At 40.9% G+C, this 13,674-nt stretch overlaps 1 protein-coding gene across 3 annotated transcripts in view; it reads right to left on the bottom strand.

The window, feature by feature from the left end:
- The window catches only part of LOC113047292 (retinoic acid receptor alpha-B), a 117,318-nt gene that overhangs the window by 10,481 nt on the left and 93,163 nt on the right, over positions 1-13,674 (bottom strand). For all 3 annotated transcript variants that reach the window (XM_026208647.1, XM_026208645.1, XM_026208644.1), the window contains one exon: positions 2,875-3,023. In XM_026208647.1, the coding sequence (XP_026064432.1) occupies positions 2,875-3,023 (149 nt within the window). The remainder of the gene's footprint in view (positions 1-2,874; positions 3,024-13,674) is intronic.

Raw genomic sequence — 13,674 nt, forward strand, 5'->3', positions numbered from 1 at the left:
TGGGTAATTCCACCGGATTAGGGGCTGCAGCATTGGCCCATTGAGAGGAAAAAGTAATAGCTGCTGAAAATCCAGCTTTGCCATGAGAATAAACTGATATGCCTCTCGGGCATTCTTGTGCATCTCCCATCTATCTCTTTGAACAGGGAAACTAATTCTTCAAAACTGTTCACCAAACGTATGATTAAATTTCATATATAAAAATCAGCAATGAAATCTGACAGCAACTGTCCCAGGAATGTTGTTTCATATGATAAGTGTTTAAAAAGCGTATTTTCAGTCCACGCAAACCAACGTGAACATATAGTCCTAAGCGCGCGTCTGAGCTTCAGTGATGTGATGACTTTATCAATTGCTGAACGGCTCTTTTATTGAGAAGACAGGACTATTACAGCACTAGAAGCCACCACTCACCCAACAGATGGTATTCTGAAGGCACAATCGATTGGTGCTTGATTCAAGAAATCCTTACTGTAATCAACCTTAATTAATAATAAATAAGTTTTATCCAGATTTTAATAAGGATAAAGAGTGTTGTCTGAGAGACATGGATACCAAAGTGTAGAAGTAGAGATGGATGAGGAAGAGGCCATAATGGATGTAGGACTGATCTGTGATCCTAATCTCTGTCTAGGCATCACCTGACCTCTGTGAACCCGGGATTGACCCAGTCCTGACCTGCCGGCCAGATCCTGTGTGCCGAAGGCAGCAGAGGAGGGCAGGAAGGAAACGGTTTGAGGTCTGCTGTGGCTCTCACTGGCAGGAGCGCTAAGCCTCTTTAGTGTCTCCACTAATCCTGGACATGAGTACAAACCCCCAGGAGCACTGAGACAACGGATCAGCAGGCGTGTGCTTGTGTGTGTATGAAACATGCAGTTTATTTCAAATGGATTTGGAACGAGAGACCGTGAGATCAAAATAAGGCCATCCGTCTGTTTAGCGTGACTAAGGGGCTGTGCGTATGATAGTTATTTGTGCTTAGTAGCCGTGAAGATTTAAACGAAGATTTAGACCAGCAGCCGTTACAAAACTTTGTGAGCTGGCTACCTAGGGAATATTTTGGATGCGATTCAGATGTAAAGCTTGATCCAAATGGTAAACAGCTAAATTATGCAGCATGGCATCACATGGAGTAAGGGTGGGGCGAAGTGGCAAACATGCAATCGCTGTATTTTGATTTTATACAATGATGGATCATTGCAGCGCAAACAACCAACATCTGGTTATTTTAGGCAATTTAGAAATCCTGGCCAGATCATGTCACCAGGAAGTGGCACATCTGGACACCTTACTTTGGGCATAACTAGTGTGCTAGGCAGCTGTCGGCTCACTAGAGTCTGGAGCACAGCTAATGTACAAAAACTCAAACGCTGATCGTTCTCACGCACAGCCACAGAAAACAAGACACCAATGATTAAAAAAGACAACATTTAAGGAGGAGTGTTGCAAATCAGTCCCTAATAAGCCAGTTTCCTCCACCTTTGTTAAAGTGGTAGCTATATGGATGGCTACCTTCAATATGGACTACAACACAAAAATGCAAGTAACTGACTTAAGGACATATAGCCCAAATGCTGACTCCTCTCTTTGTTCATCTCGAAGCAGACAGGGCTGTAGAGGCAAGAGGAGGAGAGTGACAGGAGCTTTCTGAAGGGAAAGACGAGTGCAGATATGTCCTCCCACTATTCAAAGGCAGCCAGAAAGGGAGAAGATAGCACATGCAAATTTAATGAAGTCATGTTTATTTCTCAGCGAGCAGCACTGTGTGTGTGAGTGTACGTGCGCGCTCTCCACCCACACTTCCCTGCGGCTGCGCTCAGATAAGGGGGCTTTGTAACTATCATAGTTCATCTCCAAACCCTGTGTTTCTCTTTCTCAGGGAGACACTGTGTAGATCATACATTGTATACTCTACCAGTCTTCAATTATTAAGTAGCACTGAAGTAAAAGGCTAGAGTTCACCGTTGTGCCCCCCCCACAGTAAACGTCAGTACAGGAGGCTGTCACCAGAAGCACTGCTTGATACCGCAAAACATATTTAGCGTTAAAGGTTAACAAAAGTAGCAAGTTATACATGTTTGTGTGAATTTTGGAATACACAATCTACTGGTACAATATTACTACCCGATTCATTTAGTGATAAACTGTAATAACTCAAATTACCACATGGTATAATTTCCTGACTCCCAAATGCCCAGATTCAGAGATTCACATTTTCAAAAACACCAAAAAGTATTTGGATACTTGAAGGCTGAATGCCTCTGCATTTACAAAATAGTAAAAACAAGTGTCACTTATTTTAAAGAAATAGCGGTGAGTATACTTAAATGGACATCAGTAATCAAATTATTTACCTTATTCTGAATAAGGCAATATTTAAGGTGTTTACATGAGATGCTTTTATGATGCCATATACAGTTTTGTGCGTTTCATTTTTTATTTTACGAAAGTGCAGTTAGTTATTTGTCATGTTATACATGCAAAAAGACGATGGTGCTGTTGAAGTCATGCTCTTTTAAATGCTGTCAAGTGCTTGACCATGGTCGTGTGTGGATCCTGTCGCAAAATGCGGCAAAAAGTCCTACACGATGCTATAAGTGTGATTAAGGTGTGTATGTCTATTCTGCACTTCAATTATGTGTCTAAAATAGGAATATTCCACATGTCTCGATTTGATTTGTGTTTACTTCGAGTGTGACTTTAGCCGGACTAAAGTAATCAAAAATCTGTTGACATAGATTCTTAAACACAGTATTATTTAAATCGTGTTCAAATCGGAATATTGTTGTCCATGTAAACCTACTGATTGTGTGACTAAAGCATCTAAATATTTGAGGCCTCAATCCTGTAAACGTGGACGGGACAGATTCTTACCTTGCACCCTTCACAAGCACTAACTCCATAATGGTAGCCCGAGGACTTGTCCTGGCAGACGAAACAGGGCTTGTAGACCCGTGGTGGAGGAGGTGGAGAAGGTGGGCTGGGAACGATCTCCTCTGAGCTTGTGCTCTGGGTCTCCACAGCTACAAGAGAACAGAAACAGCCTTTAGTTTGACTCATTAACGCACCATCATTTCCTCATGAGGGTTACTAGGATCCTTGGTGTTTTAGCAACAGTCTGCAGTAACCTTCAACCTACAAAAGATGCCTCCGCTCCCCGGGACGGCTCAGTGCATCCCGATGAGCAGCTAAGGTCAAGCTTGTCAGGAGAACGTCTCCATTCCTGGAGCGAGCAGACAGATAGGCTGGTGCCACGCTCTCCTTACAAATTCGCACTCACTTTCCTCCCGGTTTCAGCTGCTACCGACTGGGACGAGTGCCAGCCTTAATTAATAAAGTCATGACAGTCAGCCGGGGTGTGGAGGGAGAAACCGCACGCTGTGCTTGAGTGGAGGGGGGCGCCCGAGCCACACGGCACCGTCAAAGAGCTGCCATGACAGAGAGCTTATGAAACAACTGCCATTTAAACAGCAGATCATGAGGGAAGCCCACATGTCCTCTCCACAGGTCAAGGGCACAAAACAACAAGCACATTAGGAATTTTGAATAGCTGAAATTCTCCACGTCGCTGATGTTTCCCTGTATGAATATGCCCACATGTAAGTGATATATTTTCTCTGGCATCACTTCTATATTTTCAAAAGATTTATATACACAGACGCATTCACTTCTCAACCCTCATGTGTCTCTCCCTCGCTGCGATCCTCTCCGTTCCTGCTGTGCCTCTTACAAATGCCATGGTGTGAAGAGAAACGAGAGCTGAAGACACAGGTTTGTAGTCAGGGAGAACATGCTATTATGTGGGTGCAGTTAGCAGGTGTCAGTAATCGGAGTTATGCAGAGTCTCAGATATCGTTTCAATAACCCTAATAGCCTAGATGTTGAAAAGGATCAAATCGCAGCATTTAAGGGACAGTTGACACAAATGAATATTGTGTCATTTACTCGCCCTATGGAAGTCAATATCGATCATAAGCTATCAATCTTGTTGGCCCATTTTTCTCAAATAAGTTGGTGCACCTGCAATTCTGTCAGCATTTAGGAATACACACGCATATGGGCTACACTGTTCAAATGTTTGGAGTTGGTGAGATTTTCCTTGTTTTGTCATCTCTTATGCTCACCACAGCTGCATATATTTGATCAAAAATAAAGTGTGACAGAATGACATTTTACAGTTTAAGCATTTTGTAATTTTTTTAGTTTGTAATTTATTCTTGTGATGGCAAAAACATTATTGTATTTATGGGGAAGTCATGGCCTAATGGTTAGCGATTCGGACTCGTAATCCAAAGGTTGTGAGTTCGAGTCTCGGGCCGGCAGGAGTTGTAGGTGGGGGGGAATGTACATTCCTCTCTTCCACCTTCAATATCACAACTGAGGTGCCCTTGAGCAAGGCACTGAACCCCAAGCTGCTCTACGGGCGCCGCAGCATAAATGGATGCCCACTGCTCCGGGTGTGTGTTCATGGTTTGTGTGTGTTCATGGTGTGTGTGTGTGCACTTTGGATGGGTTAAATGCAGAGCACTAATTCTGAGTATGGGTCACCATACTTGACTGTATGTCACGCCACTTCGCCACTTCGTCACTTCATCAATTATCTTATCTGTTATCAATGTAGCAAAATCAGTAGTGCTTCTTAATTTGGAAGAACCGATACTTAACGTTTAAAAAAAGAACAACATTTACTTGAAATAGAAATCTTTTGTAACAATGTAAAAGCTTTTACTGACACTTTTGATCAATTTAACTTTATGATCATAAAAAAAAAATCATCACGTCATGTCTTTAAATAGAGCACCCAACAGCAAATCTCTTCTGATCTAGCAGTCAGTTACGGCTGTGTGGTAGAGACGCTGAGAGGCACTTAGAGGTGCTTGTGTTGCTGTTTAAGGTTTGATATGATATCTGACTCACTTAGATCAGTGTCTGCGTTCAGAGAGACAATCTACCTACATCATAGTCCCCCATCTCACAGACGCAAACACTGAGGCCGCCAAACAAATGCCTGAATGTTGAAACAATAACTTCTTTAGACACAAGGACATTGGTGAAACATGTTAAACTGTGAGTTAGGTGGATCTCTCTCATCTTTGTCTATTACGAGCCGTCTAGTAGAAAACGTGGCCTCACCTTGATCACACTACACATGCACTGCTGCGGAGCCAGTGGGCAACCGTCTGCGTCTATTTCCTGTGTTCAAAAAAAGCACAGTCAAAGCTAAAAATACCGACTCTGGCACCAGCGCAGAGTCAGATGAGGATGTCAAGTTCTTATCTCTTTCCACACAGAGACAGTAAGCGTCCCCACAAACACAAACACGACTCCCAGCGCATTACAAAACCCACTTCACAGCAGTGTACCGAGAGAGCTGCTCACTGGATTCATGTAGAGGAAAGAAAACGTGAAAAACTCCAATGATGTGAGGAAACCACAGAAGAACAACAGACCCATGAAGGGACCGTTACTAAGAATTACAAGAAATAATTTGGGAAACGCAGGGTTTTCCCAAATATACAGAATACAACTTCTGGCCAGTGCATTTCTAGTCACTGGCATTTCCAATCAAACACTGAATAAAATGAAACGTTTCACAGAAGCGACACTCACAAGCTATTTTTGCTAATTTGAAATACGAGATGAGCGAATGAGAGGGAGGAAATTTTTATTTAAATTTGAAAATTTGAATTATACAGGCCTGGGAGCTACTATTTTATTATTCCCTACAAGTTTATAATTATTCCAGGTGTTTTTGGTATGGTAACTAAAGGTCAAGTGATTAAAAAAAAAAATATGGCAGATGCTGAGATCTTAGGGGAGGTAATGTCCGCTATAAAGCCGACATATCACTATTTGATATATATAAAAATAAAATAACATACTGCTAGAAAATACTTTAACATGACATTTACTGAAGAAATAATTGGAAAATTAATCAATATGAAAAGATGAGGTAAAAGACTGGTTTTAGCATATACTTTAGTTTTGTCAAAAAAACTGCAGCTATAACCTAAAAAAAGTCACACTTTGTCCTTTAATGCAGCGGTTTTACCATACGAAAGGCAGAAACAATGCCGTCAAACAATGTGTTAATCAAATCCATTTGTATATCAATTTGCAACACTAAAAAATGTTATTTCCGTTATTGGAAAAACATAGCAAACCGGTATCTCAGCATGAAACATTTGCAGATGGTACTTTAGCTTGTATTTTCACACAAAAGAGAGAACAGGAAGTGAGAAAAACTACCGGCTGGCATCACACATCCTGCTCTCGCAAACACAAAGCTTCAAGAAGGTGAGACTGTTTTTAGATGTCAAACAGTTCATTTCTCTCCCGCAATTATTCTCACTGTTGCACTCGTTCCCTTTCACCGAATCTCACTCGCTCGGCTCTTTCTATGCCATTCGCTCGTTCCCTAGAGCGCCGTCTGACCTCCTTCTGCTGCGCAGCTCCGACATGAGTGGCACATTTTCCATAACCGGGACAGAGCTCAACACAGATCCAGGACAACATCATGGGAAGCGCTCTTCTGACAGCAGACACTGCGGCGATGGCCAAAACTACACCTTCGTCTACTCTCACCCATCCCACAATGCTTCAAACTTCCTTTAAACTCCAGCTGATCAATTATAAATGGCACGTATTAAAGATTGAACGGCTGAACTGAACAGAGAAATCCCTCGCTCTTATATAAGTGAAAGTTTGAGGGTTAGAAGCTACTTCCCTGAACCCGAATAACCCTGAATAACCGCAGAACTGGCAGCACAAGCAGCTTGCTGTGAAGCCGTGATCAGGTGGCATGCTCTAATTACACACTCTGTTGCATCTCGGAGTAGACGCGTCTTAGTCATGGCTGTTGAGATGGCCTGTAGCTCTGGGAGGAACAACCTTGTGCTGAAATCAACTTTAATTATGCCCAGAGGTTCGACCCAGGATAACCTCACATTAACCGCTGTGAGGCTTTGGGAAACAGGTCAGTTTCAGCACCTGTCCGAGACGGCCCTCGTGCACACAGAAGACATCAGTTACAGAGGTGTTCTTTAGCTGTTTCGTATCACTGCATACTTCCACTCACTTCCAAAGCTGGCAAACTGGTTAAATCTCACTTTAAAACTGCTCCAAAACACAGTCAGCAGGCTACCTAGACAGCATTTTAAGGCATTTAAAATGCATGCAGTCTTCTTATATAAAATACTTTGCTTTCAGTCAGCAATGCGGGAAACCCTCATAAAAGAGGCATTCCCAGAAAGCATTGCAACTATGTAGGCAGCTTGCCAGGTTTTGGAGCACAGGTGTAGCTTTCAATGATCTTACTCATTCTTTTCTTATCAGTTTGTGAGGGTTTGAAATCCCAACAGGGCAAAAATGTCATATTAGCACAATCACTAGGACTGGATTTTTTTAAAGTAAGACAGAAGTAATAACGGCATTAGTGTTAGACTGCACAAGCAGCTGGCATCGACCTCCTGTCACAGCAAGAGAAGCAGTAGATGAAAGGGGTAAAGGAAAGAAATATGGTTCTTGTATCTCTGTTTCCCCCCCGAGACCGCTAACTGAACTCAATGAACTGCCCTGAGCCCTGTCTATTAATGAAACACAAGACAAATCATCACACACAGCAAATACACTGTGCAGAAACTGTAGAAAATGTAGTTATTATGCAAATACAAAAATATAAACGTACTGAAAAAACCTGTTTCATTAATTTATATCTTACATAACACCACCAGCAACAACAACAACACCTATACCAACAAGATGTCATACAACACCAACAAGTACTATGTGTTAAAATCAACTGTATTGTATGCTTTATATGAATTTGTATAGATGATTTACATATTTAATTATCTCAGGGCCAAAAATCACTTTAATTTGGGTTGTGGGATAAAAGTAAACAAACATTTTTAATTTACAACAACAAAAAAAGTCACTCACTCATATTTAGGGTTGGCTGGGTGATATATCGGTAAACACGATTAACCGGTAGAGATTTTGGACTATCGTCTGGGTCACAGTTACACGCTCACTACATTATATGCTCACGAAGGCTTATTGTTTTCATGCATTTTTAAGCATTGCTGTTTAAAAACAAGTGATTTTAAGCCATTGAAATGCAATTAGCAGTGAAAGAGAACTTATTTCTCTGTATGTGCATGCTGTTTGAGAGACTGAGTGCTGCTGTCAGAGAGGTGCAGACATAAAGCGCTGAGGACTGAACGAACACTGAGGTAAATTATTTTTGCAACTTTATGCGCCTTGAAATACCCTTGACAAATACCCTTGTATTTGTCAAAATGCAAGTCTTCACAAGTGAAAGCAAACCATGATGCAAACATGAAATATCAGTCATACAGTAGTAGTTCTTTTATTCTGTTGTGCTGCTTTTCCATAGTTTCTTCGCGCTCACGTCTGCAGTGTCTCATGCATGAAACTGCATTCTAAAAACAGTTCACTCATCTTCTTACATGTTTTACCTATTCCACCGCCCGCGTCTCATCTCGGTCAACACAAAAGCTCATTCTGTGTAAATGGCACTTAACGCTATATTTATGGTCCTTCACATGAATGAGTCACACGTGAGCAGTTAATCGCGCGACTTGAGGTGGGATCCTTCTTTTCTCTTTACGGTTATCATCACCATATTAACAAAGTGTCTAATTCTAACATTTGGTGACATTTGTTCAAAATCACGATTTCCTCGATTTCTAAAAAATATAATCCTGTCAAAACAAATTCCAATTAATCAAAATCTGCAAAACAGCCCAGCCCTATTTCTATGGTATCGGATTTATATCATAAACACCTTATTTAAAGGAAAAATAACTGTACTGTGATACTGTTACTGCGAAATAAAACCACTCATATCGTTATAAAACATTTATGTCATATGCCCCACCACTGCTTATACTCTATACATTTTAATGCAATAATCAAACAAATGTCAAATTAAAGGTAATTATGGGTCAACTTTAGCTTGGTCATCTCGGTGTTAAGCTGCATTCCTTCCCACTCTTGCCTTTGGTTCATAAAAGGTGTTCAATTTTCTTTTCAGTTTACAAAAAAATGAAATGACTGCAAACAACAGGTATACTTAAAATACTTGACACTACAAAATATTCCCATATGGATATGCATGTCACTTCTACGTACAGTACTGGCGTATTCTGACATTTCACAGGACATGTCAAAACGGCCTACAGTCAGCATTATTTGTGAGCTCTTTGCAGTAGACACCATTTAGGGAGATAATTATGTTACTTGCACATAAGAGTGAGAAAAATATTATGGTGTTAAAGTCTTTGAGCGTGTGGGTGTGTGTCTAAGTGACAAAAATACAGGAAAGATTGTGAGTTATGTGTGAGAGCAAGAAAGATAGAAAGTGCGTGTGAGAGAGGGGGAGAGGAAAAATAGGACAGACCATGAAAGAAAAACGCTGCATACCTCTCAGCGTTGGCGGTAGCTCTCTGGGGGAAAGCGGATCCTGGTACTATTAAGCCTCCCTATACTTACCCAACACACACTCAATAAAAAATGAGTCCCGTTTCTTTGTGTTATTCAAAGTTAACTCCGTGAGAGGGGGAGAGGGAGATGGATACAAATGGAATCAAGGCCTCATCATTACCAACACCATCATGGTAATGGCCCAGTGCTGCTGGGCACAGGGAGGAGCGGAGACGCTGGAGAAAAACGAGGGAGCGTGCAGGATGAAAAGCACACACTCATGCGAGACGACGATGTAGGTCACTTTGCAACAGAGTGCTGGTGAGTCACAGGCCTGGATCAGTAGCTCAGTCTGGTGACTCATCTCTTTAAGCTCCGCCTCTTCTCTCCTATTGGTCAATGAAGACATGATGGACTGCTTTCCCCCCAGTATTCACCTTTTTTTTTTCTTTAAGTTAAGGAAGTGGTGAAATTGTTTACTCGTAGCCCTTGTGCTGGTGTGCAGTCTCTCAGGCCGTTATACGCGCAACAAGATACAAATGTGTTCTATTTGAAATGATCAAACTTAGTCCTTAAACACATCAATCAAGACAAAGAAATGAATTTACAATAACACCGTTTATCTGCAAACAGCGAAGGTGTCTCAAAAAACGGTTTCAGAGGAGCTTCACTGAAGGTCTGAGTGATTCAGAGAAGTGTCTAGCGCAGCACAAATGGTTCAGGTCAAATTCCTTCTTGCAACACAGTAATAACTTCATCTGCAAATGTCTAAAGGGAAACGCAGATGTCCGCTCGCTCTTTTGAACAGGGACTCTTAAGAAAGCTACTAAGCAGCTCCCAGATGCTAGACTATAGGCAAAGATCTCATGCTCTGATTCATGAGTCACTGTTTACACAGCACACAATAGGTCATGAGAACAGCATTTGCCCACAAACCAGTACTGTTGTTCGAGTAATAAAGTCCTCTGTAATCTTTACTGTATAAAATGGCTTTTATGGAGCTTTCAGACCACTCGGAGAGCAATTCAAACTTGACTCAACTCAAACACATGCTCTTTGTGTGAATGGACTGAATGGTATGGTGAGGCGGCACGGTATCTATTTCTTCATGTGTAATTCAATTAAATCACAGGTACTTTGAAAACATCTGCCGTGCCAGATGTGTGATGTACGGAGATCACAAGACCACACTTGTGCAGTGAGGAACTATCATTTGCGGTGCTTCGCGTTTGTGGTCTGATAAAAAAAAAAGGTGCAAACTGGACAACAATAGGCATAATGTGAGCACTTGACACCGACTTAGATTTGAAATGTCAACTTTAAGTTAAAGACAAACCTCAACTAGTCCACCGAACTCTTATGGCCATAAATACATCACACTGTCTTCTTAAGTCTAGCAAACTTTTGGTCTTCACAATCTAATTAACGCATGTTTATATATTTATCACTATCATTTCCGTAGCTATAATTACATTACAGCTGTATAAGCTAATATATATATATATATATATATATATATATATATATATATATATATATATATATATATATATATATATATATAATATTATAAAATATTATATATACACTTTCTTTATTATGGAAACCTATACATTATTTTTTGCTTAGAAAATGCATACTAACACAGAAACATGTTGCTAAAAATAAGTATTTTTGTGGTAGGGCCACTATCCCAACTGGGCCAAAAAAAAAAAAAAAAAAAAAAAAAAAAAAACAAACAAAAACATTACAACTGTGTCCTGGTTATATATTTCTAAAATAGTGACCTCACCGTAAATGTACAAAAGTAACATACGCAAATTGCATGTCCTGTTTAAGATAGATTTGACAAAACAGAGCAGTTTAACATCCGCTGCCCCGAACAATCATTCATTTTGACAGCGTAGATGTAACACATAATCAGTGAGGGCCCTCAGTCCTGATCTGAGGCCCACGGTGACGCGTAACAGCACACAGAAGCAGTGCCCTTTCATCACAGCAGCTGAACTCAGCAGGGTGAAGCGCGAGCGCTTGCCAGGGCTCTTTGTGGTCAAACCCAAGAGGTAGCAATTTTCCAATTAAGCCCCATTTTTATGGGTTCCTTGGACAGCAGAGGGAAAAGGAAAGTCCTGAAAGCAAACAAATAAGTGTGGTGCAGCACGTGGAGACCAAATTAGCATTTCCCAAAGAGCCTTATTACAGCTGCATCTCAAGACGAGGGACTGCCTCCTTCCTGAACCAAGCAAATAAAACACAAAGACAGGCAAAGAGGGAAAGGATTTAATTAGATCAAGGGCAGTAATGAGATTAGCTTTTCATTAAAATCTTTGAGGGCGGAGTTACGTGCGGGATCACTGTTCAAAACTGTACAGGAATAAAGATCTTAAAGGCTTATGTTTTGCCTCTAATAGCTCGCTTCGAGTTGGCCCTCCAGATCCAGTTATGTCCCACCGCGCCCTGCGCATCTCAACCGGCCTGTCACGCGGGCCCTAAAGCCCACAGAACGGTTTATACCACGACAGGCGTGCTTAGCATATTGTGGACTTTATAATAGAGCCCAGCGAAGGGGGCCGGCTCAGTCATAGCTGAGGGAACCCCTGATCTGCCACTAATAGCTGCTGACCTACATTCATCCGCAACAGCCCATGCCTCAGTGAATGCAAAGAGAGGGACTACAAATAAAAGAGGGGCTGTGAGAGTGTTAGCGCTAGTTAAGCACTTTTCTTACACAGCCCATAAAGCCAACAGCCTTTTGAACCTCGGCAAAGCCTAAGCTACGTCAGAGGAAGAGAGCAAAATATGCACAGACAGAAACAGAAGGATGGAAATAGGCAACGAGTTTTATTACCATAGCTATAATATCATTATAACTGTATAAGCTAATAAAAAAAAATGAAAAAAAAACTTATGGTAACCTATAAATTAGGGCTAGGCGATAGGACCAAAAATAATAAAAATAATAAAAAAAGGATACAAATTTCAAATCTTTATATCCTTTAAGTTTAAAAACGTATTTTTTGCTTCTCTTTATGGTCGGAACAAGAACTTTTTGAATTCTTTACATTGTCCCAGTCATTTGTTATTAAAATAACTCTCAGCAATAAATGGTCAGCGTGTGGTGCAGTTCAACTGAATAAGCGTTTTTGCTCCGCTTTTGGAGCATAAACATACTATAAACATTTATCAAACTAATTTTATCGATTTGAGGGAAATTATATTGCGATAATTATAGCTAGCATGTTGACGTTAACTTAATACAGCTTAAGATTCATTTTAAAATTGAAGACAATAATATATACATGGTGCACTTTCAGACTGAAAACTCTGCAGGATGCTTTCATTCACTTGGAGCTGTGTTACACACTGCATGAAAGGTCATTTTCAACCCTTTTGGAGGAAAACCACAGGGAGCCCTTAAACTTGATCATGAACAGCTTGCTTGTAAAAGAATACAGTACCAAGCTTCACTCTGAAAGACAAGACGCATTTAATTAAATCACTGCATTTGCGATTTGATAAATCACACTAATTTCAGTTTTACTTTAAATAACTGTAAAGCCCTAGCTGCTCTGTTCATGAAGGGCAGCTACAGTCTGCCACAATGGTGCAAAAAAATGTTCTTTTACTTAAAGATAATGAAAGAGGAGGAGAGAGAGAGCGAGAGAGAGAGAGGGACAGGGAAGTAAAGCAGCAGGTTAAAGGAAATCAAACTAGGTCAAATGTCAGACTGCTGAATTGCTGTTCGACCCTACAAATGGCCCTTTCATCTTATCAGAAACATCTTGCGGAGGAGGATAAAATGCTTGATGTGCATCACTATGTAACGCACTCATCTCTCTGGTCTTTATCCAGTGACGGCTGCTTTAATTAGTGTTAAAGAATGAATACTAAGAGGCGGTTTTCTCACTTCTTGACGTTTTGTGTTTTGTCAAACTTGCGAGGCAAAGGCCATCAGACACCAGGAGTTATTCCCCCATCAGTAAGACGGAGATAATCACGGGACAAGTAGGGTAGTCGTTCCCACAACTCTATTAACTGTACGCGCCTCATTAAGCCACTAGATTCATTTGCAGCGCCCTACAGAATTCATTCTGATAATTAACAATCTAGCGGGTGAGGAAAACGCAAGCTTCGCAGGACAAAGCGGTCCATTTCGCACCCTCGCCGGAGGAATATTTCAGCCACGGCGGTGTTTAATACACTTCTGACTCTTGAGATCTTACTGAG

The sequence above is a fragment of the Carassius auratus genome, chromosome 28 (genome assembly GCF_003368295.1).
Source record: "Carassius auratus strain Wakin chromosome 28, ASM336829v1, whole genome shotgun sequence".
In the NCBI taxonomy this organism is placed as follows: Eukaryota; Metazoa; Chordata; class Actinopteri; order Cypriniformes; family Cyprinidae; genus Carassius; species Carassius auratus.